Source organism: Bufo bufo, chromosome 1 (assembly GCF_905171765.1).
Source record: "Bufo bufo chromosome 1, aBufBuf1.1, whole genome shotgun sequence".
NCBI classification, from domain to species: domain Eukaryota; kingdom Metazoa; phylum Chordata; class Amphibia; order Anura; family Bufonidae; genus Bufo; species Bufo bufo.
In genome coordinates this window covers 826,360,905-826,386,023 of record NC_053389.1, presented here as the reverse complement: position 1 = coordinate 826,386,023, position 25,119 = coordinate 826,360,905, and the positions used below count along the sequence as shown (strand labels likewise).

Here is a 25,119-nt window from a genome sequence, read left to right as displayed (position 1 = left end):
CCTCTGTCTTGAGAAATTCAACTAACTTTGGCCTTTTAGAAACTAGACAAGATGGCTACCATAATGTTCATATATGAATCTGCAATGTGATCTGTTTAGGCCTTCACAATATGGATTCCTTTCTGTCCAATGGTTCTGACAACTGAAATAGCAAAAAATTTTAGAGTGGCATAAATAGCTATGGCTAAACGCATGGTTGATGGTAACAAATACTATGTTCAAAAACACACTGTTCTGTTGCTTACGAAAATTGTCCATTATTGGGGGCAGACAGTGTTTAGGCAAACAGTATGGGAAAAAACAGTGACTTGCTGGGACCAAGTGTCCAAAAATGTGGTGTTAATGGGAGTAGAATGCCTGCCTATATTTATACACACACAAGTTTTAATTGGAAGAAGAAAGAGTGACTTGTTCTGAATGAGCATGGAAAAAATATCTCTTATAATTAGAAGCAGGAGCATTACAGTGCAGATGTGGAAAGGGTAAGGTAATAGTGACATGTGGACACAATACTAGTAGTAGCAGTATAAGCATAGCAAGGAACAGATGAGGCAGTAGATGTGTGTGTTATGTTGGGTAATAGTAGTTGCTGTGTAGTGGTAATGGCAGTGGCAGTACGGGTAATGGAAGTGGCATTAGGGGAATTAGCAGTAGGGAGTAGCAGCTGCAGCGTGGTGGCAGCAGCAACTATACTTGTATGGAGAATGATGGTAGGTAGGTAGACAGCAGAATTTGCATGATGGAGGCAATAGCAGCCAAACAATATGGAACATGATGGTAGACAAGCGGACAGTAGCATCAGTAGTCATAAAAAAGGAAATGTTTGTGTGGCTGTTTAGGCGTAATAGTAGTAGTGGTGGCTGTGTAGAAGCAATGGAAGTGGGAGTATCAGCTGCAGTGGTGGCGGCAGCAGCAGTAGCCATACATTACGGAGCATGATGGTAGACAATCAAACAGCGGCAGTAACATGATGGCGACAGGAGCAACCATACGGTACGGAACATCATGGCAGGCAGGCAGACAGCGACCGTAGAATATCTCAGCAAGGGCAGATCTGTTCATTGGCCTCAGCTGGAGAAGTGTGAAAGTATTCACGGATCCATTTCACAATGGCATCTGCAGCTCTGAAAACCTTCTCTGAGATGATACTGGAAGCCAAGAGAGAACAGAGAGAGCATTCTAAGCCAGTTCAGGCCACTGTTTCAAATCTGCCTACCCAGATGCCCATGGGGTCAAGAAACAAAGTATGCACTTGAGAAAGGCCAGAGTCTAGGTAGGACTGTACCTGACTGTTTGTTGATTTGCACCAGCATGGTGCGGCACATAAAAAAATAATAATTCCATCATGTTGATAATACTAAACTTTCTGCTGCTCCTTATGGAAGCGGAGTTGTCAGGTGGCAGGAATCTGCATACTGAAAGTTGAGGCAAGCTATGTACACAGTGTTTCCTGGTAATAAATTTATTTGGCCTCCGTTTTGGCAACATGGAAACATTCCCCCATTTTGCTTTGATGGCGAGGGTCAAAAAGTAGGGTTGAGCGAACCCGAACTGTAAAGTTCGAGTTCGTACCGAACTTTACAGTGTCCGGCACCCGAACCCGAACATTTCAGTAAAAGTTCGGGTTCGGTGTTCGGGTAATATTAATATACCATAGGATCGGAGTTTTCTCCAATCCGATGGTATATTTTAACTTGAAGCATCCCCATCACCACCTCTATGTTAGAATATACCATCGGATTTGAGTTAGATTGTGAAAACTCAGATCCGACAGTATATTCTAACACAGAGGCATTCCCATAGTGATGGGGACGCTTCAAGTTAGAATATACTGAGAACTGTGGACATAACGGCCCCCTGCTGCCTGGCAGCACCCGATCTCTTACAGGGGGCTGTGATCCACACAATTAACCCCTCAGGTGCCGCAGACCGCCCTCCCTCCCCAGTATTAAAATCATTGGTGTCCAGTGCGGCCCCCCTCCCTCCCTCCCCAGTATTAAAATCATTGGTGGCCAGTGCGGCCCCCCCCCTCCCTATTAAAATCATTGGTGGCTAGTGCGGCCCCCCACCCCCTATTAAAATCATTGGTGGCTAGTGTGGCCCCCCATCCCCTATTAAAATCATTGGTGTCCAGTGCGTTCTCCTCTTTCCCCCCATCATTGGTGGCAGTGGAGCAGCAGTTCCGATCGGAGTCCCAGTTTAATCGCTGGGGCTCCGATCGGTTACCATGGCAGCCAGGACGCTACTGCAGTCCTGGCTGCCATGGTTACTTAGCACTTTTAGCAGTATTATACTTACATGCGCTGTCTGTGGCCGGACGGGCTCTCCTCCTACTGGTAAGTGACAGGTCTGTGCGGCGCATTGCTTATAGCACAGACCTGTCACTTACCAGTAGGAAGAGCGCCGGCCGGGCACAGACAGCGCACGTAAGTATAATGCTGCTAAAAGTGCTAAGTAACCATGGCAGCCAGGACTGCAGTAGAGTCCTGGCTGCCATGGTAACCGATCAGAGCCCCAGCGATTAAACTGGGACTCCGATCGGAACTGACGCTCCGCTGCCACCAATGATGAGGGGAGGGGGGTTGTTAACCAATGATTTTAATTAGGGGGGGAGAGGGGAGGCCGCACTTGACACCAATGATTTTATTAGGGGGGGCCGCACTAACCACCAATGATTTTGATAGGGGGGGTGAGGGGGGGGGGCACACTGCAATACAGGAAAATGGTTGGGGGAAGTATGACATATTGTCGACTCTTACCAGACTGAGACAACAGTGCAAAATCAGAAGTCAGCAGTGGAGTCAGAAATCAACAGTGAAGAGGTTTTTGAGACTGGACAATCCCTTTAATGTATAAGAATTTAATTTGGCATCAGCTCAGTTTTCAATACTTTTTGATCTTCTTGCAGGAAAACAATGTTACTGCCATCACAGAATTTTTCCTCTTGGGATTTCAAGTCAGCCAAGATTTAAGAATTTTGCTTTTTTGCCTACTACTCTGGGTTAACTGTTGCACACTATGTGGAAACCTCCTGATCATCATCCTGGTGTCCACCAGCAAGAAGCTCCACACTCCAATGTATTTATTCATCTCACAACTGTCCATCAATGACATGTTATTGACAACAGTTATTGTCCCCTTTATGCTCCACATTCTACTGAACAATGGGGGGACCATTGGTTTTACTGACTGTATCATTCAATTTTATTTTTTCTGTACTTTGGAAATATTTGAATGTCTACTCCTTACGGTGATGTCTTATGACAGATATGTGGCCATCTGTAATCCCCTCCATTACTCCTCTATCATGACAAATGAATATTGCGTAAAACTACTCATATCCTGTTGGTTGGCTGTTTTGTTCATAGCAGCTATGGACACTGTAACAATATTAATGTTAAAGTTTTGTAAAAAAAATGTTATTGACCATTTTTTCTGTGATATTGTTCCATTGCTAGAAATTGCCTGTTCAGGTACTCAGTTTGTGGAGTTAGAAGTTTCTGCACTAGGACCCCCTGTACTTTGTATCCCGCTCATAATAATAATAGTGTCATATAGTAATATTATTGTCACAATATATAAGATTCCATCCAATATCAGTAGACGAAAAGCCTTTTCCACCTGTAGCTCCCATCTAATTGTGGTCTCCATATTTTATTGCACTTTGTTCAGTGTCTATGTTGTCCCAACAAGTGGACAATCATTGACCATCAGTAAAGTCCTATCTCTGATATACACTGTGGTGACTCCTTTCATAAACCCCATAATATACAGTATGAGAAATAAGGACATTATGAAAGCTATTAAAGAAACCATTAGTTCAGACCCCCAGAAGTTGAAGTCGCAGAGTGTGACGAAAAAAAAAAAGTAAAAATAAAAATGTGTTTTCCATAATAAAAAAATAAGGTTTCAAGTAAAAAAAAAAAACGCCCCTTTCACAAAATAAAACATAAAATAGTCAAATAAAATAGAAAAAATAAAATAGAAAAATAGACATATTTGGTATCGCTGCGTTTGTAACGTCCGTATAACATGACCTAACCCCTCAGATGAACACCGGCAATTTTTTTTTATAACCTTACATCACTAAAAATGCAACACCAAATGATCAAAAAGGCGTATGCCCCCCAAAATAGTACCAATAGTACCAATCAAACCGTCATCTTATCCCGCAAAAATGAGACCTAATACAATCACCCAAAAAAATTAACTATGGCTCTCAGAAAATACAGACACTAAAACATGATTTGTTTCAAAAATGCATTTACTATGTAAAACTTAAATAAATAAAAAGTATACATATTAGATATTGCCACATCCATAAGAACCTGCTGTATATAAATATCACATGAGCTAACCACTAAAAATAAAAAAAATAAAACAGTTAAAAAGCCATTTTTGTCACCTTACATCATAAAAAGTGTAATACCAAGTGATCGAAAAGTCATATGCACCCTAAAATAGTACAAATCAAACCGTCATCTTATCCTGGAAAAAAATGAGCTCCTACATAAGACAGTCGCCCAAAAAATAAAAAGAAAACTATGGCTTTCAGAATATGGAGACTCTAAAAAAATATTTTTTTCAAAAATGCTTTATTATGTAAAATTTAAACAAACAACCAGAAAATGTAGTCATATTTGGTAATGTCGTGTCCGTAACATCCTGATCTATAAAAATAGCACATGATCTAACCTGTCAGATGAACGTTGTAAATAACAAAAATAAAAACAGTGTCAAGACAGCTATTTTTTGTTACCTTGCCTCACAAAAAGTTTAATATAGAGCAACCAAAAATCATATGTACCCTAGAATAGTATCAACAAAACTGCCATCCTGTAGTTTCCAAAATGGGGTCACTTTTTTGGAGTTTCTACTCTAGGGGTGCATCAGGGGGTCTTCAAATGTGGCATGGCAGCTTAAAATTAACCCAGTGAAATCTGCCCTCCAAAAACCATATGGCGTTCCTTTCCTTCTGTGCCCTGCTGTGTGCCCGTACAGCAGTTTATGACCACATATGGGGTGTTTCTGTAAACTACAGAATCAGGCTAATAAATATTGCATTTTGTTTGGCTGTTAACCCTTGCTTTGTTACTGTAAAAATTGAATTAAAATGGAAAATCTGCCAAAATAATACCTTAAGGGGTGTAGTTTCTAAAATGGGGTCATTTATGGGTAGTTTCTAATATGTAAGCCTCACAAAGTGACTTCAGACCCAAACTGGTCTTTAACCACCTCCCGACCGCCTAACGCACGGATGCGTCCTGGAGGCGGTCGATTCATTCCTCATGGACGCATCCGTGCGTCATCTCGCGAGACGCGAGATTTCCTGTGAACGCGCGCACACAGGCGCGCGCGTTCACAGGATCGGAAGGTAAGCGAGTGGATCTCCAGCCTGCCAGCGGCGATCGTTCGCTGGCAGGCTGGAGATGTGATTTTTTTAACCCCTAACAGGTATATTAGACGCTGTTTTGATAACAGCGTCTAATATACCTGCTACCTAGTCCTCTGGTGGTCCCTTTTGCTTGGATCGACCACCAGAGGACACAAGCAGCTCAGTAATAAGTATCACCAAACACCACTACACTACACCCCCTCCGCTGTCACTTATTAACCCCTTATTAACCCCTGATCACCCCTGATCACCCAATATAGACTCCCTGATCACCCCCTGTCATTGATCACCCCCCTGTCATTGATCACCCCCTTGTAAGGCTCCATTCAGACGTCCGTATGATTTTTACGGATCCCCTGATACATGGATCGTATCCGCAAAACACATACGGACGTCTGAATAGAGCCTTACAGGGGGGTGATCAATGACGGGGGTGATCACCCCATATAGACTCCCTGATCACCCCCCTGTCATTGATCACCCCCCTGTCATTAATCATCCCCCTGTAAGGCTCCATTCAGACATTTTTACAAATCTTACAGTCTCATATTCCACTAACTTGTGTTAAAAAATAAAATATCACATAAACTCACCATACCCCTCACGGAATCCAAATGCGTAAAAATTTTTGGACATTTATATTCCAGACTTCTTCTCACGCTTTAGGGCCCCTAAAATGCCAGGGCAGTATAAATACCCCACATGTGACCCCATTTCGGAAAGAAGACACCCCAAGGTATTCCGTGAGGGGCATATTGAGTCCATGAAAGATTTAAATTTTTGTCCCAAGTTAGCGGAAAGGGAGACTTTGTGAGAAAAAACAAAAAAAAATCAATTTCCGCTAACTTGTGCCAAAAAAAAAAAAAATTCTATGAACTCTCCATGCCCCTCATTGAATACCTTGGGGTGTCTTCTTTCCAAAATGGGGTCACATGTGGGGTATTTATACTGCCCTGGCATTTTAGGGGCCCTAAAGCGTGCAAAGAAGTCTGGGATCCAAATGTCTAAAAATGCCCTCCTAAAAGGAATGTGGGCCCCTTTGCGCATCTAGGCTGCAAAAAAGTGTCACACATGTGGTATTGCCGTACTCAGGAGAAGTTGGGGAATGTGTTTTGGGGTGTCATTTTACATATACCCATGCTGGGTGAGATAAATATCTCGGTCAAATGCCAACTTCGTATAAAAAAAATGGGAAAAGTTGTCTTTTGCCAAGATATTTCTCTCACCCAGCATTGGTATATGTAAAATGACACCACAAAACACATTCCCCAACTTCTCCTGAGTACGGCAATACCACATGTGTGACACTTTTTTGCAGCCTAGGTGGGCAAAGGGGCCCACATTCCAAAGAGCACCTTTAGGATTTCAAAGGTCATTTTTTACAGATTTTGATTTCAAACTACTTACCACACATTAGGGCCCCTAGAATGCCAAGGCAGTATAACTACCCCACAAGTGACCCCATTTTGGAAAGAAGACACCCCAAGGTATTCCGTGAGGGGCATGGCGAGTTCCTAGAATTTTTCATTTTTTGTCACAAGTTAGCGGAAAATTATGATTTTCTTTTTTTTCTTACAAAGTCTCATATTCCACTAACTTGTGACAAAAAATAAAAACTTCCATGAACTCACTATGCCCATCACGAAATACCTTGGGGTGTCTTCTTTCCAAAATGGGGTCACTTGTGGGGTAGTTATACTGCCCTGGCATTTTAGGGGCCCGAATGCGTGAGAAGTGGTTTGAAATCAAAATCTGTAAAAAATGGCCGGTGAAATCCGAAAGGTGCCCTTTGGAATGTGGGCCCCTTTGCCCACCTAGGCTGCAAAAAAGTGTCACACATCTGGTATCGCCGTACTCAGAAGAAGTAGGGCAATGTGTTTTGGGGTGTCTTTTTACATATACCCATGCTGGGTGAGAGAAATATCTTGGCAAAAGACAACTTTTCCCATTTTTTTATACAAAGTTGGCATTTGACCGAGATATTTATCTCACCCAGCATGGGTATATGTAAAATGACACCCCAAAACACATTGCAAAACTTCTACTGAGTACGGCAATACCAGATGTGTGACACTTTTTTGCAGCCTAGGTGGGCAAATGGGACCACATTCCAAAGAGCACTTTTCGGATTTCACCAGCCATTTTTTACAGATTTTGATTTCAAACTACTTCTCACGCATTCGGGCCCCTAAAATGCCAGGGCAGTATAACTACCCCACAAGTGACCCCATTTTGGAAAGAAGACACCCCCAGGTATTTCGTGATGGGCATAGTGAGTTCATGGAAGTTTTTTTTTTTTTGTCACAAGTTAGTGGAATATGAGACTTTGTAAGAAAAAAAATAAAATAAATAAATCATCATTTTCCGCTAACTTGTGACAAAAAATTTAAAATTCTAGGAACTCGCCATGCTCCTCACGGAATACCTTGGGGTGTCTTCTTTCCAAAATGGGGTCACTTGTGGGGTAGTTATACTGCCCTGGCATTCTAGGGGCCCTAATGTGTGGTAAGTAGTTTGAAATCAAAAAGTGTAAAAAATGACCTGTGAAATCCTAAAGGTGCTCTTTGGAATGTGGGCCCCTTTGCCCACCTAGGCTGCAAAAAAGTGTCACACATGTGGTATTGCCGTACTCAGGAGAAGTTGGGCAATGTGTTTTGGGGTGTCATTTTACATATACCCATGCTGGGTGAGATAAATATCTTGGTCAAATGCCAACTTTGTATAAATAAATGGGAAAAGTTGTTTTTTGCCAAGATATTTCTCTCATCCAGCATGGGTATATATAAAATGACACCCCAAAAAACATTGCCCAACTTCTCCTGAGTACGGCAATACCACATGTGTGACACTTTTTTGCAGCCTAGGTGGGCAAAGGGGCCCACATTCCAAAGAGCACCTTTCAGATTTCACCGGCCATTTTTTACAGATTTTGATTTCAAACTACTTTGCACGCATTTGGGCCCCTAAAATGCCAGGGCAGTATAACTACCCCACAAATGACCCCATTTTAAAAAGAAGACACCCCAAGGTATTTTGTGATGGGCATAGTGAGTTCATGGAAGTTTTTATTTTTTGTCTCAAGTTAGTGGAATATGAGACTTTGTAAGAAAAAAAAAATAATAATAAATCATAATTTTCTGCTAACTTGTGACAAAAAAATAAAAACTTCTATGAACTCACTATGCCCATCAGCGAATACCTTAGGGTGTCTACTTTCCAAAATGGGGTCATTTGTGGTGTGTTTGTACTGTCTGGCCATTGTAGAACCTCAGGAAACATGACAGGTGCTCAGAAAGTCAGAGCTGCTTCAAAAAGTGGAAATTCACATTTTTGTACCATAGTTTGTAAACGCTATAACTTTTACCCAAACCATTTTTTTTTACCCAAACATTTTTTTTTATCAAAGACATGTAGAACAATAAATTTAGAGAAAAAATTATATATGGATGTCGTTTTTTTTGCAAAATTTTACAACTGAAAGTGAAAAATGTCATTTTTTTGCAAGAAAATCGTTAAATTTTGATTAATAACAAAAAAATGTCAGCAGCAATGAAATACCACCAAATAAAAGCTCTATTAGTGAGAAGAAAAGGAGGTAAAATTCATTTGGGTGGTAAGTTGCATAATCGAGCAATAAATGGTGAAAGTAGTGTAGTGCAGAAGTGTAAAAAGTGGTCTGGTCATTAAGGGTGTTTAAGCTAGGGGAGCTGAGGTGGTTAAAAAGTGGGTATTGGAAATTTTCTGAAAAATTTCAAGATTTGCTTCTAAACTTCTTGGCCTTCTAATGTCCCCCCCAAAAAAAAAATAATTTACAAAATGATCCAAACATGAAGTAGACATATGGGGAATGTAAAGTAATAACTATTCTATGAGATATCACTATCTGTTTTAAAAGCAGAGAAAAAGAAATTTGGAAAGTTGCTAATTTTTCAATTTTTTTTGTAAATTTGGTAAATAAAAAGGAAAAATATTGACTGGAATTTACCACTATCATAAAGTACAATGTGTCACGAGAAAACAATCACAGAATGGCCTCGATAAGTAAAACCGTTCCAAAGTTATTACCACATAAAATGACACGTGTCGCATTTTAAAAAAACGGCCTGGTCCTTAAGGTGAAAAACTGAAGTACATAGCATCATAGATTACAATGATAGTACAAAATAGGATTGTGCTGAAAATACTCCTGAAGTTCTCTTTCACACAATGCGGTTATACATCAACAAATCCAGACATGGAACGGAATGTAGTGCACATAAATATTCCTCCCCTCATTCAAAACCTATAAAAACCAAGGGGTCGCAGAATAGTGAAGCACTTTCACATATATATCCTATAAAAAGGTTTATTGTACTTGTAATCAGCATGTCACAAATCTAAAACTTCCACGCTGCCCGACCCGGGTTTCGGGCTTGATCTTCGTCTGGGGCGTCTGCTTAGCCTACAACACGGCTGTTCTTAATCCATTCATTAATTCTCCCTCTCCCAGCATTCCAGCGTGTAACATTCTAATACTATCAATACATAATACAAAAATGTATAAAATAAACCACTAAAAACTTTAAACTTCTTTTATAAAACTAGTTACTTAATTTGTATGCAACCACTACATACTGGATCACATGACCGGACCTCTGTGACCCAAAATTTAGTTCGCCTGGCCACGATCACATGGAAATGGTAACCACTCACAGAATTGCCCCGCCCACATAAAGGTCCTCTATCCAACCTACCTATGTGTTACCTAAATGGTCCGTAAACCGGTAAGAACAAGCAATACATTGTCTAATATTGCACTCTATATTCAAACCACTCGGTTGAAGAGTTCCGAACCTATACATCCATTCGACTTCTCATCTATTAATTCTAGCCACAGGGTCACCACCCCGCACCGGAACTTTCACACTCTCCACCCCCATAAATCGCAATCCTCTAGGGTTCTTTTGGTGTACATTTTTTAAATGCAAAGACACACTATGCGTCTCCAGACCTTTTTTTATGTTGTGGATGTGTTCCTGTATCCTGTTTTTTATACTGCGGGTGGTTCTTCCAACGTACTAGAGACCACACGGACACTCCAGTACGTATACAACACCAGTATGGTTGCATGAAAGATTATCTTTTATTTTGAACAACTGATTTTTACTATTACTATTGGAATGCACTAACTCAACTGTCCTTATTCTCTTATCAGATGCCGTATTTTTACAAGGTATACAAAACCCACACCAAGTATATTTGCTCTTAATTTGACCATTAGTCTGTATCTTTGTGGTGGTGGGTCCCATACTATGTACCAGACTATTCCGCACATTTTTTGCTTTTAAAAAAAATATCATTGGCTGGTTGGGAATCTCTTTACCTATTATAGGATCATTTTTTAAAACATTCCAGTGCTTCTTGATCATATTTTTGTGTCATAAACATAAATCTGAAGTCTTTCTGATGTTCTGCATTATTTCTTCTTCCCTGTTTATCTATACCTTCTTCTATATTCACCCTACATTTTTCTAAATTCTCTTTAGTATACCCCTTCTCTAAAAATCTACCCTTAATCAACTGGCTATAATCCTTCGCTTCCGTACAATTTCTGTAAATTCTTTTAAACTGTCACTTTGGGATGTTGTTAAGCCATGGGCCATAGTGACAACTACCTATGTCGATATACGCGTTGACGTCGGTGGGTTTAAAAAATGTTGTTGTCTTGAAATGACCATCTTCTACAAAGATGGTTAAATCTAAAAAATTTACCGAAGTGGAGCTGATATTATTCGTAAAGTTAAGGTTCCAACAGTTTTTATTAAGGTCTTCCAGGAAGCTTTCCAAACCTTCTCTTTCACCGCTCCAAAAAAGCAGGCAGTCGTCAAAATAACGACGCCAAACAATAAGCCCTCCACATTCCTCCCCTCTATTCAGGATTGGATCAATGTTCTCTGCCTCCCACAATGCCATAAAAAGATTTGCAAGGCTGGGGGCGAATTTCGTCTCCATCGCAACACCTCTGGATAGAAAGCATTAATATTCATTATTTTTTATTATTAACAATTTTTATTGTTTTAAGGATATTCACCAATTATGTAAAATATACATTACATCAATTATGTAAACAAAGCGACTGATCAGTGTAGAGACAATCATAGATCGGTTATGGCAACACATTAGATTACAAAAATTATAGCTTTGATGATTGAGCCTAAGGTGAGGTTCATATTTAAAGTTAACATGACATAGTGTAATATTTCAAAACAGAACAAAAGGGAACATAAAATAACAAGAGAACAAAAGGGCACGATTAATGCGATGTAAGCCATTTAGCCACAGATACGGGTTATTAAAGTGAGAAAAGCTTAATGGATATGTTGGTTTGTAAGGGTGCTGGGTCAAAAGAATCCTCAGTATTTTTTCCAAGGGGACCAAATAGCCAGAAAAGAAGACCGAGAATGTAGTTCCCAGTGGGAGTGTTCTTCTAATCCATTTAGCTACATCTAGGACCTCTGTGGAAAGCCAGGAGGATGCTACCAGGATTCTGGCTGCAGCAAGCAGTATAAGAAATAAAGATCTACGCCATTTGTTTAGACCTTTGAGGCCCAAATTGAGGAGGGTTAGGTCTGGGGAGCAGGAGAGTGTGGTTTGGCAGATATGATCGCATTTTTTTATTATTTTACACTACCAGTCATTAATGGCCTGACACTTCCACCAGATGTGGAAGAAAGAGCCTTTGGAAGTCTTGCATCTCCAACATAAGTCAAAACTGCTTGGAAAGTAAAGAGAGTAATTGATTCTGGAGTTTTATACCATCTCATCAGAATTGTTTAGCCGTTCTCTTGTATACGAATATATCTAGATATTTTGTGAGGGGTCGTAAAGACCGTTGAAATCTCTGTAGGAGACAAAGAGCGGCCCAAATCTTTCTCCCAGGTTCCAATTATTGCTGGTTTAATGAGAGATATGGGTGTTTTCAAACGGCCATATAGGGTTGAGATGACTCTTTGGGGGGGTTGTTTTGCACCAAGTGTTGTGTCAAACCAGGAAGACAGGGGTTGTAATGGAGATGTCTTAAAAAGAGATGTGACCTCGGAGTTGAGGAAATTTTGCATGAAGGTAAGAACAGTGGAGTTCCCCAGGCCTTCAAAGAGGTTTGGCAGGGGTCTGACACAGCCTTCTTTGTTCAGTAGTTCTGATATAGGTATAGTTGAGAGTCTAATTGGAAGAGGGCACATCTCTTTCAAAGCCGTAGGGACTAAATCTATTAGTTCTCTGAAGGTGAGGAGAGGTGAGAGAGTTGTTAATAGTTTATTATATGAGGAGAACCAGTCCCAGACTGATAATGTGCTCCCTATCATGGGATTCGGAATTTGTTGAGGTAATGGGAGGGGTTTGCCTGATAGTAAGAGGGCTCGGGTAGAAGAGGGGAGGAAGTTTTTTTCCATGTGGACCCACACTTTATGTGGGGGTCCTTTATGTGGGGGAGATCTGATCCAGTCCACTACTCTGGCTAGATGTATGGCTTTCATATACATTTCTGGGTCAGGAAGACCAATTCCCCCCAGTCGTTTAGGCTTGGTAAGAGTGTCGAAGGAGATTCTAGGACGCCGTCCTTTCCAGATGAACTTACGGTTTGCTTTATTGAAATGAATAGAGGAAGGATTTCGGTATTTTGATTGGGAGGGATTGCATTATATAAGTCAATCTGGGCAAAACCAACGCAGAAACCATGTTTTTCCTGCCAAACCAGGAGAGGTATGGGAGGTCCAACGAGTCCATCTGAGAGATCATAGAGTGTAGGAGTGGTAGGTAGTTGAGTTTGTATAAGTCTGCAGTGTTAGGGGAGAGTTTCACGCCAAGGTAAGTTAGCTGTTGTGTGGACCAATTAAATGGAGAATGAGATTGGAGGGACTTAAGTGCTGATAGGGTGAAGCTCCTGTGTAGGAGTTGGGATTTAGCAGGATTAACTTTAAAATTAGATAGGGAGCCAAACAATTCTAATAAAGATAGGATAGCTGGGAGCGATTTTTTCGGGTTAGTTGTAAGGATCAAAAGGTCATCGGCAAAGGCTGCCAGTTTGATTTCTCGATCCCCAACACGGAGACCTATAATATTTTTTTGTTGTCTTAAGGCCTGCAGTAATATTTACATGACCAGTACGAAGATGAGGGGAGATATGGGGCAGCCCTGTCTAGTACCATTTGTAATGCGGAAGCAAGGGGATAGAATGCCATTTACTGACACAGATGCCGAAGAAGAGTGGTACATAGCCGTAACTGCGTTAGAGAATTGTTCCGGGATATTAAACTTAGCAACCAGTCAATTCTGTCAAAAGCTTTTTCGGCATCTGTGCCAAGCATGACTAGTGGGACCGCCTTTTGGGATGAAAAGTATAGAGCATTCAAAATTTTCATTACATTGTCTTTCAGCTCTGAAATATGGCCAAACTGGTGGCAAGTGGCATCTTGGCCGCTGCACGCTTGACTTTTCTCAGTTCATGGGCAGTTATTTTGCGCCTTGGTTTTTCCACACGCTTCTTGCGACCCTGTTGACTATTTTGAATGAAACGCTTGATTGTTCGATGATCACGCTTCAGAAGCTTTGCAATTTTAAGAGTGCTGCATCCCTCTGCAAGATATCTCACTATTTTTGACTTTTCTGAGCCTGTCAAGTCCTTCTTTTGACCCATTTTGCCAAAGGAAAGGAAGTTGCCTAATAATTATGCACACCTAATATAGGGTGTTGATGTCATTAGACCACACCCCTTCTCATTACAGAGATGCACATCACCTAATATGCTTAATTGGTAGTAGGCTTTCGAGCCTATACAGCTTGGAGTAAGACAACATGCATAAAGAGGATGATGTGGTCAAAATGCTCATTTGCCTAATAATTCTGCACGCAGTGTATAGGATACTACATTTAGGTCTGTCATGATTTGTCTGGGTAAAGGCAGAAGACAAAGCTGAGAATAGGTATTGTGGCAATTATGGAGAGCCCAACATTATAACTAAAGAAAATAAAAACTAAAACTGATAACCTTATTGAAGAGGTTAGTACCATAGTAAATGATTGCACAGTTATTAATAAGAGACTATTAGGGGGAAAGTGAATAATAATTCACATGTAACCTGCAGCAAAGTGGGGAATTGTAATCATAAAAGATAACATATCACAACGTGGGGATTGGAAAAGAAGGCAATGGGGAAACCAAGATTGTAGTAAGTGGACGTAGGTGGAAAGGAACAGTTAGGAAGGAAAGAAATACTGAGGGTAGCAGAGAAAAGGATGAAGGATAGGGAAATATTGCCAACTGTATACCCAGCAATGGTATATAGAGGAGGTGGACAGAGGTAGAATCAAGACAGATTACAGAGTCCTGATGAGATTGAATACTGATTCAGATGAGGGTAAATCAGGGACCGTCATGAGAAGTATGCGGCTTCTTGGGAGTTGCTGAGTCCTTGTTCTTCTTGAACCTTTGCTTCTTTGGAGTAGTAGAAAGTTCCCAAGGTTAAAGGACTGGAAGAGGTGGCAAGGAAGAAATGTCTTGTACTTTATCCCAGTCTGATATATCCAACGGAGAAGTATCTAGCGCGTTGTAAGCCTCTGGGAGATCCGAAAAGGAGGAGATGGTAATCCTTTAACTGGAGACAATAAATGAAAGTCCAAATGGAAAGGACCATCTGTAGGGAATCTGTTTCTCTTTATGGAGAGATGTGAGAGGCCTTAAGATTCTTCTTTTTTGTAAGGTGGATGGAGATAGGTCCTGGTAGATCTGGATATGGACCTCGTCCAGGAGGATGGATGGCGCAGCTCTGGCCGCTTTTAGAATCGCTTCTTTATCCTGAAAATTCAGGAAACGGCTAATAATGTCCCTTGGAGGATCATTTTCTTTAGGACGTGGGCATAGTGCTCGGTGTCCCTTTCAATAATTTGTATGGAAGGATCAAAGTCCCCTAGTAGGGATGCGACTATCTTCATGATAGCGGCTGGGATGTCAGTGGCTGTGACCGATTCAGGGATCCCCCTGAAACGGAGGTTGTTTCGCCTGCCACGGTTCTCCTGGTCTTTCAGGGATGCATAGAGCTGGTTTATATGTGTTTGACATATTGAGAGGGTTTGCGTGACCGCAGCGCTGTGATCTAGGGTCGCAGCTTGCGTGGTTTCTAGTGAGTCCACCCTGTGGCCTATCTGTTGGATTTCATGGGTCACCTCCTGCAGCTTGGAGTAAATAGGGTGTAAAGCCTCTTCCATGGCTTGTTTAATAAAGCGACGGGAGATCGTGAGGTTCTGTGACTCACCGGCTTCTCCTGAATCATCTTCACAGTCGGAATGGCCTGGTGTGCGGGAACATGCAGTACTGTTGAGAGCCGCGGCCATCTTGGGATCCTTGGTCGGTCCGGCTGCTTGTTGTTTTTTTAAGAATTTGGTCATATCTGACACAGCAAGGGATATTTTAGCTTGTGGGGTGGGATCCCCATGCTTAGGTCCACCGTATTTGACCATTTTGCGATCTGTTGGCTTAAGAATGCCGTCCTTACAGCAGGTTGAAAGCAGGAGCTTCAGCCGGATGCAGCCATTCAGCACAGGCGCTAGCTCTGACCCCCAAGAAAGCATTAATATTCTTAACCACCTCTGCTCCCCTACCTTAAACACCCTTAATGACCAGGCCACTTTTTACACTTCTGCACTACACTACTTTCACCATTTATTGCTCGGTCATGCAACTTACCACCCAAATGAATTTTACCTCCTTTTCTTCTCACTAATAGAGCTTTCATTTGGTGGTATTTCATTGCTGCTGACATTTTTTATTTTTTTGCTATTAATCGAAATTTAACGATTTTTTTTGCAAAAAAATGACATTTTTCACTTTCAGTTGTAAAATTTTGCAAAAAAAACGACATCCATATATAAATTTTTCTCTAAATGTATTGTTCTATATGTCTTTGATAAAAAAAAATGTTTGGGTAAAAAAAAATGGTTTGGGTAAAAGTTATAGCGTTTACCAACTATGGTACAAAAATGGGAATTTCCGCTTTTTGAAGCAGCTCTGACTTTCTGAGCACCTGTCATGTTTCCTGAGGTTCTACAATGGCCAGACAGTACAAACACCCCACAAATGAACCCATTTCGGAAAGTAGACACCCTAAGGTATTCGCTGGTGGGCATAGTGAGTTCATAGAACTTTTTATTTTTTGTCATAAGTTAGCGGAAAATGATGATTTTTTTTTTTTCTTACAAAGTCTCATATTCCACTAAATTGTGACAAAAAATAGAAACTTCCATGAACTCACTATGCCCATCACGAAATACCTTGGGGTGTCTTCTTTCCAAAATGGGGTCACTTGTGGGGTAGTTATACTGCCCTGGCATATTAGGGGCCTAAATGCGTGCGAAGTAGTTTGAAATCAAAATCTGTAAAAAATGGCCGGTGAAATCCGAAAGGTGCCCTTTGGAATGTGGGCCGCTTTGCCCACCTAGGCTGCAAAAAAGTGTCACACATCTGGTATTGCCGTACTCAGGAGAAGTTGGGGAATGTGTTTTGGGGTGTCATTTTACATATACCCATGCTGGGTAAGAGAAATATCTTGGCAAATGACAACTTTTCCCATTTTTTTTATACGAAGTTGGCATTTGAAAAAATGGGAAAAGTTGTCTTTTGCCAAGATATTTATCTCACCCAGCATGGGTATATGTAAAATGACACCCCAAAACATATTCCCCAACTTCTCCTGAGCACGGCAATACCAGATGTGTGACACTTTTTTGCAGCCTAGGTGGGCAAAGGGGCCCACATTCCAAAGAGCACCTTTAGGATTTCACAGGTCATTTTTTACAGATTTTGATTTCAAACTACTTACCACACATTAGGGCCCCTAGAATGCCAGGGCAGTATAACTACCACACAAGTGACCCCATTTTGGAAAGAAGACACCCCAAGGTATTCCGTGAAAGGCATGGCGAGTTCCTAGAATTTTTTATTTTTTGTCACAAGTTAGTGGAATATGAGACTTTGTAAGAAAAATAAAATAAAATAATCATCATTTTCCGCTAACTTGTGACAAAAAATAAAAAATTCTAGGAACTCGCCATGCCCCTCACAGAATACCTTGGGGTGTCTTCTTTCCAAAATGGGGTCACTTGTGGGGTAGTTATACTGCCCTGGCATTCTAGGGGCCCTAATGTGTGGTAAGTAGTTTGAAATCAAAATGTGTAAAAAATGACCTGTGAAATCCTAAAGGTGCTCTTTGGAATGTGGGCCCCTTTGCCCACCTAGGCTGCAAAAAAGTGTCACACATCTGGTATTGCCGTACTCAGGAGAAGTTGGGCAATGTGTTTTGGGGTGTCATTTTGCATATACCCATGCTGGGTGAGATAAATAACTTGGTCAAATGCCAATTTTGTATAAAAAATTAGAAAAGTTGTCTTTTGCCAAGATATTTCTCTCACCCAGCATGGGTATATGTAAAATGACACCCCAAAACACATTCCCCAACTTCTCCTGAGTACGGCAATACCAGATGTGTGACACTTTTTTGCAGCCTAAGTGGGCAAAGGGGCCCACATTCCAAAGAGCACCTTTCTGATTTCACCGGCCATTTTTTACAGATTTTGATTTCAAACTACTTTGCACGCATTAGGGCCCCTAGAATGCCAGGGCAGTATAACTACCCCACAAGTGACCCCATTTTGGAAAGTAGACATCCCAAGGTATTTTGTGATGGGCATAGTGAGTTCATGAAAGTTTTTATTTTTTGTCACAAGTTAGGCTACTTTCACACTAGCGTTCAGAGCGGGTCCGTCTGATGTCTGCACAGACGGATCCGCTCCTATAATGCAGACGTTTGTATCCGTTCAGAACGGATCCGTCTGCATTATAGTTTAAAAAAAATTCTAAGTCTGAAAGTAGCCTGAACGGATCTATCCAACTTTACATTGAAAGTCAATGGGGGACGGATCCGTTTGAAGATTGAGCCATATTGTGTCATTTTCAAACGGATCCGTCCCCATTGACTTACATTGTAAATCTGGACAGATCCGCTTGCCTCCACACGGCCAGGCGGACACCCGAACGCTGCAAGCAGCGTTCAGGTGTCCGCTTGCTGAGTCGAGCTGAGGCTGAACGCTGCCAGACTGATGCATTCTGAGCGGATCCACGTCCACTCAGAATGCATTAGGGCAGTACGGATGCGTTTGGGGCCACCTGTGAGCTCCTTCAAACGGAGCTCACAAGCGGACACCCGAACGCTAATGTGAAAGTAGCCTTAGTGGAATATGAGACTTTGTAAGAAAAAAATATATATATAAAATCATCATTTTCCGCTAACTTGTGACAAAAAATAAAAATTCTAGGTACTCGCCATGCCCCTCACGGAATACCTTGGGGTGTCTTCTTTCCAAAATGGGGTCACTTGTGGGGTAGTTATACTGCCCTGGCATTCTAGGGGCCCTAATATGTGGTAAGTAGTTTGAATTCAAAATGTGTAAAAAATGCCCTGTGAAATCCTAAAGGTGCTCTTTGGAATATGGGCCCCTTTGCCCACCTAGGCTGCAAAAAAGTGTCACACATGTGGTATTGCCGTACTCAGGAGAAGTTGGGGAATGTGTTTTGGGGTGTCATTTTACATATACACATGCTGGGTGAGAGAAATATCTTGGCAAAAGACAACTTTTCACATTTTTTTTATACAAAGTTGGCATTTGACCGAGATATTTCTCTCACCCAGCATGGGTATATGTAAAATGACACCCCAAAACACATTCCCCAACTTCTCCTGAGTACGGCAATACCACATGTGTGACACTTTTTTGCAGCCTAGATGCGCAAAGGGGCCCACATTCCTTTTAGGAGGGCATTTTTAGACATTTGGATCCCAGACTTCTTTGCACGCTTTAGGGCCCCTAAAATGCCAGGGCAGTATAAATACCCCACATGTGACCCCATTTTGGAAAGAAGACACCCCAAGGTATTCAATGAGGGGCATGGTGAGTTCATAGAATATTTATTTTTTTTGCCACAAGTTAGCGGAAATTGATTTTTTTTTTGTTTTTTCTCACAAAGTCTCCCTTTCCGCTAACTTGGGACAAAAATTTCAATCTTTCATGGACTCAATATGCCCCTCAGCGAATACCTTGGGGTGTCTTCTTTCCAAAATGGGGTCATTTGTGGGGTGTTTGTACTGCCCTGGCATTTGAGGGTCTCCGCAATCATTACATGTATGGCCAGCATTAGGAGTTTCTGCTATTCTCCTTATATTGAGCATACGGGTAATGAGATTATTTTTTTTCATTAAGCCTCTGGGCTGAAAGAAAAAATGAACGGCACAGATTTCTTCATTCGCATCGATCAATGTGGATGAAAAAATCTCTGCCAAAAAAAAAAAAAGGAGGGGAAAGGCGTCTGCCAGGACATAGGAGCTCCGCCCAACATCCATACCCACTTAGCTCGTATGCCCTGGCAAACCCGATTTCTCCATTCACATCAATCGATGTGGATGAATAAATCATTGCCGGGATTTATTTTTATTTTTTTTATATACAAAGTGTTTGCCAAAGTATATGAACACCGCCGCCTCCTCAGCTCATATGCCTCGGCAAACGTATCTTTTACTGCAGAGGAGAAATCTCGTCTTGCAGCGCCGCATACACCGACTTTTGTGTAATCTGACAGCAGCGCAATGCTTCTGTCCGAATGCACATCAGTGCTGCAGCCTGTCTTACAAATGGGAGGCTAGCGAAGTACCGGAGGACGCTGCGATTGCTAAAAAATATCAAAACAGATTTTTTTTATCGCCGCAGTGCTTGTAAAGTGATTGTGCAGTGATCAAAAAAATATATATTTTTGTCACTGCGGTGGGGCGGGCGTGGGTGAACGCACGTGTGGGCGACCGATCAGGCCTGATCGGGCAAACACTGCGTTTTGGGTGGAGGGCGAGCTAAGGTGACACTAATACAATTATAGATCTGACCGTGATCAGTTTTGATCACGTACAGATACTATAAAAGTACAAATGCTGATTAGCGATACGCTAATCAGCGAATCAGTGACTGCGGTGCGGTGGGCTGGGAGCTAACTGACGCTAAACTACCTAACCAAGGGACCTAAACTATCCTAAAACCTATCAGTCAATACCAGTGAAAAAAAAAAAGTGACAGTTTACACTGATCACTTTTTTCCCTTTCACTAGGTGATTGACAGGGGGCAATCAAGGGGTTAATTGGGGTGATGGGGGTGATCTGGGGGCTAAGTGTAGTGTTTGGTGTACTCACAGTGATGTCTGCTCCTCTGCTGGAACCAACCGACCAAAAGGACCAGCAGAGGAGCACAGAAGCCATTTAACACCTTATATTTATAAATATAAGGTGTTAGATGGCTTCTGATTCGATTTTTAAAAAATCAGCAACCTGCCAGCGACGATCATTGGCTGGCAGGTTGCTGACGAAATAATCCTTGAACTTTTGCCGGCCCGCGATGCGCATGCGCGGGCCGGCTCTGCCTGAAATCTCGCGTCTCGCAAGAGGATGCGTATATGCGTCCAGGAGGAATGAATCGACCGCCTCCAGGACGGGTCGCTGCGTTCGGCGGTCCGGAGGCGGTTAAAGAGAACCTGTCATCAACTTTAGGCTGACCTCACTGAGAGCATCAAATAGTGACAGAAATGCTGATTTCATGGATGTGTCACTCATGAGCTAAAAGTAAGTGGTTGCCGAGAACCAGTATCATAATCATTGCAGCCCGGGCCATTAAAAGATTCAAATCTACCTGAGAAGAGTCCTGGTTATTCATAATCTCTTGCACTCTCACCCATCTGCTGATGATTGTCAGTTCCCTCCTAGAGAGAAAGAGAGAAAACTAGGTAGAAGACTGTCAGTCATCAGCAGGTGGGCGGGAGAGCAGGAACTTATGAATAACCAGGACACTTCTCAGGTGGCCGGGACTCTTTTCCAGGCCCAGTCTGCAATGATTGTGATGTTGGTTCTCGGCAACCACTTACTTTTAACTTTTAAATGGCAGACCGCTAAAATCACCTGTCTCTACGTTATTCTGCCGTTAGTATGGACAGCATAAAGTTGATGACAGGTTCCTTTTAAGACTAAAGTTTAGTGGAAAAATATTATTGACCATTTCTGTCTCTGATCTTGTTCCGGTGCTTGTTCCTCTGTAATGTCTGATGTTACTACATATTCTTCTTTCAATAACAAGAATAGTGAAGCACTTTTACAATATGTATCAAAGGAATAATTAAAATGAATTCAGTATTAACTAAATCTATTCACAGGGGAAGCTGAGGAGCCCTCTCATGAACCTCCAGATGTAAATCACTCCTCACATGAAGGTATAAAATGTCCGTATTAAGACGCTTTATCTAATTATCAGAATATTCCACTGGCTGCGCTCTGCACCTCTACGTGTGAGATTTCTTTCTTTTATATTAGTTGAAATGATTTATGCTTCAAGATTTTAAGATTATTATAGATTTTTATCTCCACGTTTACAGCATGAATGTTCTACACAAGACAGATAAAGCTGAGGTGAGCGTTCATGTCACTCACAATCTTCTCACATGAAATCATCTTCCTGAAGAACATCACAGTGAAGCAGCTCCAATAGATAAGTGCAGGATCTGCTCCCAAATATTGTTTCACCATGGAAACCCAAGGACACAAATATCAAAAATGTTTTAACATATTATAAATGAATGCTATAACATTGCCCTTGTTCATGGCTTCTGCCCCTTTATACTGCATTTAGATACTGGATTTCTCCTTTCTCCTTTAGGTGTTCACTTACTTTTCGATTCATCTATCAGTAAATATTGCTGACTCTTTCATATGTCCATAATGATGTTAGTGTTTCTTCTGTCAAGATGTCTGTGAAAGGTCCATGTTTGGTGCGAGTGTCATTTACTTGACCTCCGTGTGTCACCCCTGTCACGAAATCGGCTTGTGACTGACGAAGATAGGCACTGAGCAATAGGAGTTGTCATCAGTGAGCCGTCTATTGGAGGTCACACATAAAATTGCAGGTAAAATTACAGATATTTCAAGTTCCAATATTGAAGCAAATCTAGGAGGAGAGAACGCCTCAGCTTGTTTTCATATTTCAGAACATCTGACTACTACCCCAGTCTCATAGATATCCAGAAACACATCCCCGCCCTCACCCCTGTGGAGAGGAATGCTTTGAAGCATGGCCAGACCCTTGTAGAAGTGTAGAGTTCCCATACCTAATATTTCCTGAGGGTCACAGAGATCATAAGCATACCTTATCTTTGGTACCAGGGAGATGTGACGTCCATCACTACAACCCCCACTATGTAATACAACACACATTGACCAGATATACACTCACCTAAAGAATTATTAGGAACACCATACTAATACGGTGTTAGACCGCCTTTTACCTTCAGAACTGCCTTAATTCTATGTGGCATTGATTCAACAAGGTGCTGATAGCATTCTTTAGAAATGTTGGCCCATATTGATAGGATAGCATCTTGCATTTGATGGAGATTTGAGGGATGCACATCCAGGGCACGAAGCTCCCGTTCCACCACATCCCAAAGATGCTCTATTGGGTTGAGATCTGGTGACTGTGGGGCCATTTTAGTACAGTGAACTCATTGTCATGTTCAAGAAACCAATTTGAAATGATTCGAGCTTTGTGACATGGTGCATTATCCTGCTGGAAGTAGCCATCAGAGGATGGATACATGTTCTCATTCTGTTTACGCCAAATTCGGACTCTACCATTTGAATGTCTCAACAGAAATCGAGACTCATCAGACCAGGCAACATTTTTCCAGTCTTCAACAGTCCAATTTTGGTGAGCTCGTGCAAATTGTAGCCTCTTTTTCCTATTTGTAGATGAGTGGTACCCGGTGGGGTCTTCTGCTGTTGTAGCCCATCCGCCTCAAGGTTGTGCGTGTTGTGGCTTCACAAATGCTTTGCTGCATACCTCGGTTGTAACGAGTGGTTATTTCAGTCATCGTTGCTCTTCTATCAGCTTGAATCAGTCGGCCCATTCTCCTCTGACCTCTAGCATCCACAAGGCATTTTTGCCCACAGGACTGCCACATACTGGATGTTTTTCCCTTTTCACACCATTCTTTGTAAACCCTAGAAATGGTTGTGCGTGAAAATCCCAGTAACTGAGCAGATTGTGAAATACTCAGACCGGCCCGTCTGGCACCAACAACCATGCCACGCTCAAAATTGCTTTCTTTCCCATTCTGACATTTAGTTTGGAGTTCAGGAGATTGTCTTGACCAGGAGCACAACCCTAAATGCATTGAAGCAACTGCCATGTGATTGGTTGACTAGATAATTGCATTAATGAGAAATAGAACAGGTGTTCCTAATAATTCTTTAGGTGAGTGTATATACAAAATCATATGAAAATGACATAGTCCACTGTGACAATCCCTATTCCATGTGCACTGCTAGGCTGAAAATTGATTTACAGTGCATCTCCTCCCAATGGTCAGTGAAAACCACGGACAGAACATAGATGCAATCTGTGCCCTGTCAATGGTTTTCACAGACTCATGTTTCCATGTTTTTTGGGACACTGGGGCCCATTTATTTTAGTTTATACATTTGATATATAAACCACAATAACTACAAGTAATATGGTGATTGGGTGCTTACAGTAAATCTACAGAAATTTTGAGTTCCTTACTCCAAAGTCCCAACACATTAGGCAATGGTTCATCAGGGGACAATGGGAAATGCCATACATAGGACAGTGGTGTATAATGCATATTACGAAAACATATATAAGAAATACATACGTAAAACTAACTAGAGGTGGTACAAGGTATCAAGAAGCATATGAAGTCCATTGGGGTTATGTTAAACAAGGAGGTGGAGTACTTCATGGAAGCCTCAGATTTACTGTTGATATGCAATATAAGACATGTTAATAATATGGTTTGTTTGGTATATTAAAATTCCTATCTCTCATTGCCACAATCACTAAAGATATACTGAGAGAGAGAGGGCAAATTAAGGCCTTATTCACACATCAATATTTGGTCAGTGATTTCCATCAGTGATTGTGAGCCAAAACCAAGATTGGAGCCTCCACAGACACAAAGTATAAGGGTAAATAAAATTGGACAAATGTGGCGCACAGGAGTGACCCACAAACCAATGATAGAGGTGCACACAGTTAAGAGGAATCACCCTTCCTCTTGAAAAGAAAAACTGGCATGATATAGGGTAGCCGGGCACACTCAATATACTGGGAACATATAGAATTTAATATAGTCATAAAATCATAAAATATGACCATACATATAATCTGCAACAATGGAAGAAATATAATAGCCTATCATCAAAAATTGATGATAAGAAAATGCGGTGTATGAATAAATAAGACGGTACAGTAGTCCTATAATGTGCATCTGCACTAGGGACAATACCCCCAAAGTCAACCAGTAATGGTCGCTTAGTAGTAAACTTCGCTTCCAATAGTGGTACGTATCGGCATCAAGCCTGTGTTACTGTTTCCAGAATGCTCATGGATGGTAAATTAGGGATGGGTAAATTAGCACACGGAAAATTTGTATCCAATAGAGTTCCCCCAGACATATTGGAACTTTATTGGATGCAAATTTTCTGTGTGCTAATTTACCAACAAGAAATTGTCCAGCGCGCGATGAGTGGAGATTTACTGCACTACCACAAGCTACAGCATCAGTAGACACATGCAAACAGCCACCAGCGCG

General features: G+C 41.5%; 1 protein-coding gene across 1 annotated transcript; it reads left to right on the top strand.

The window, feature by feature from the left end:
• Positions 1-1,109: 1,109 nt before the first annotated feature.
• Positions 1,110-12,139, top strand: LOC120989766 (olfactory receptor-like protein I9). The gene is made up of 3 exons (XM_040418072.1): positions 1,110-1,244; positions 2,909-3,773; positions 12,069-12,139. The coding sequence occupies exons 1-3, from the start codon at positions 1,110-1,112 to the stop codon at positions 12,137-12,139; spliced, it is 1,071 nt and encodes a 356-aa protein (XP_040274006.1).
• The last annotated feature ends 12,980 nt before the right edge of the window (positions 12,140-25,119 follow it).

Excerpts from the sequence above, each read along its gene's own strand:
- LOC120989766 (XM_040418072.1), top strand. The coding sequence starts at position 1,110 with ATGGCATCTGCAGCTCTGAAAACCTTCTCTGAGATGATACTGGAAGCC. Across the intron at positions 1,245-2,908 it reads CCATGGGGTCAAGAAACAAA|GAAAACAATGTTACTGCCAT; the intron begins GTATGCACTTGA and ends ATCTTCTTGCAG. Across the intron at positions 3,774-12,068 it reads CATAAACCCCATAATATACA|TCATTAATGGCCTGACACTT; the intron begins GTATGAGAAATA and ends TTACACTACCAG.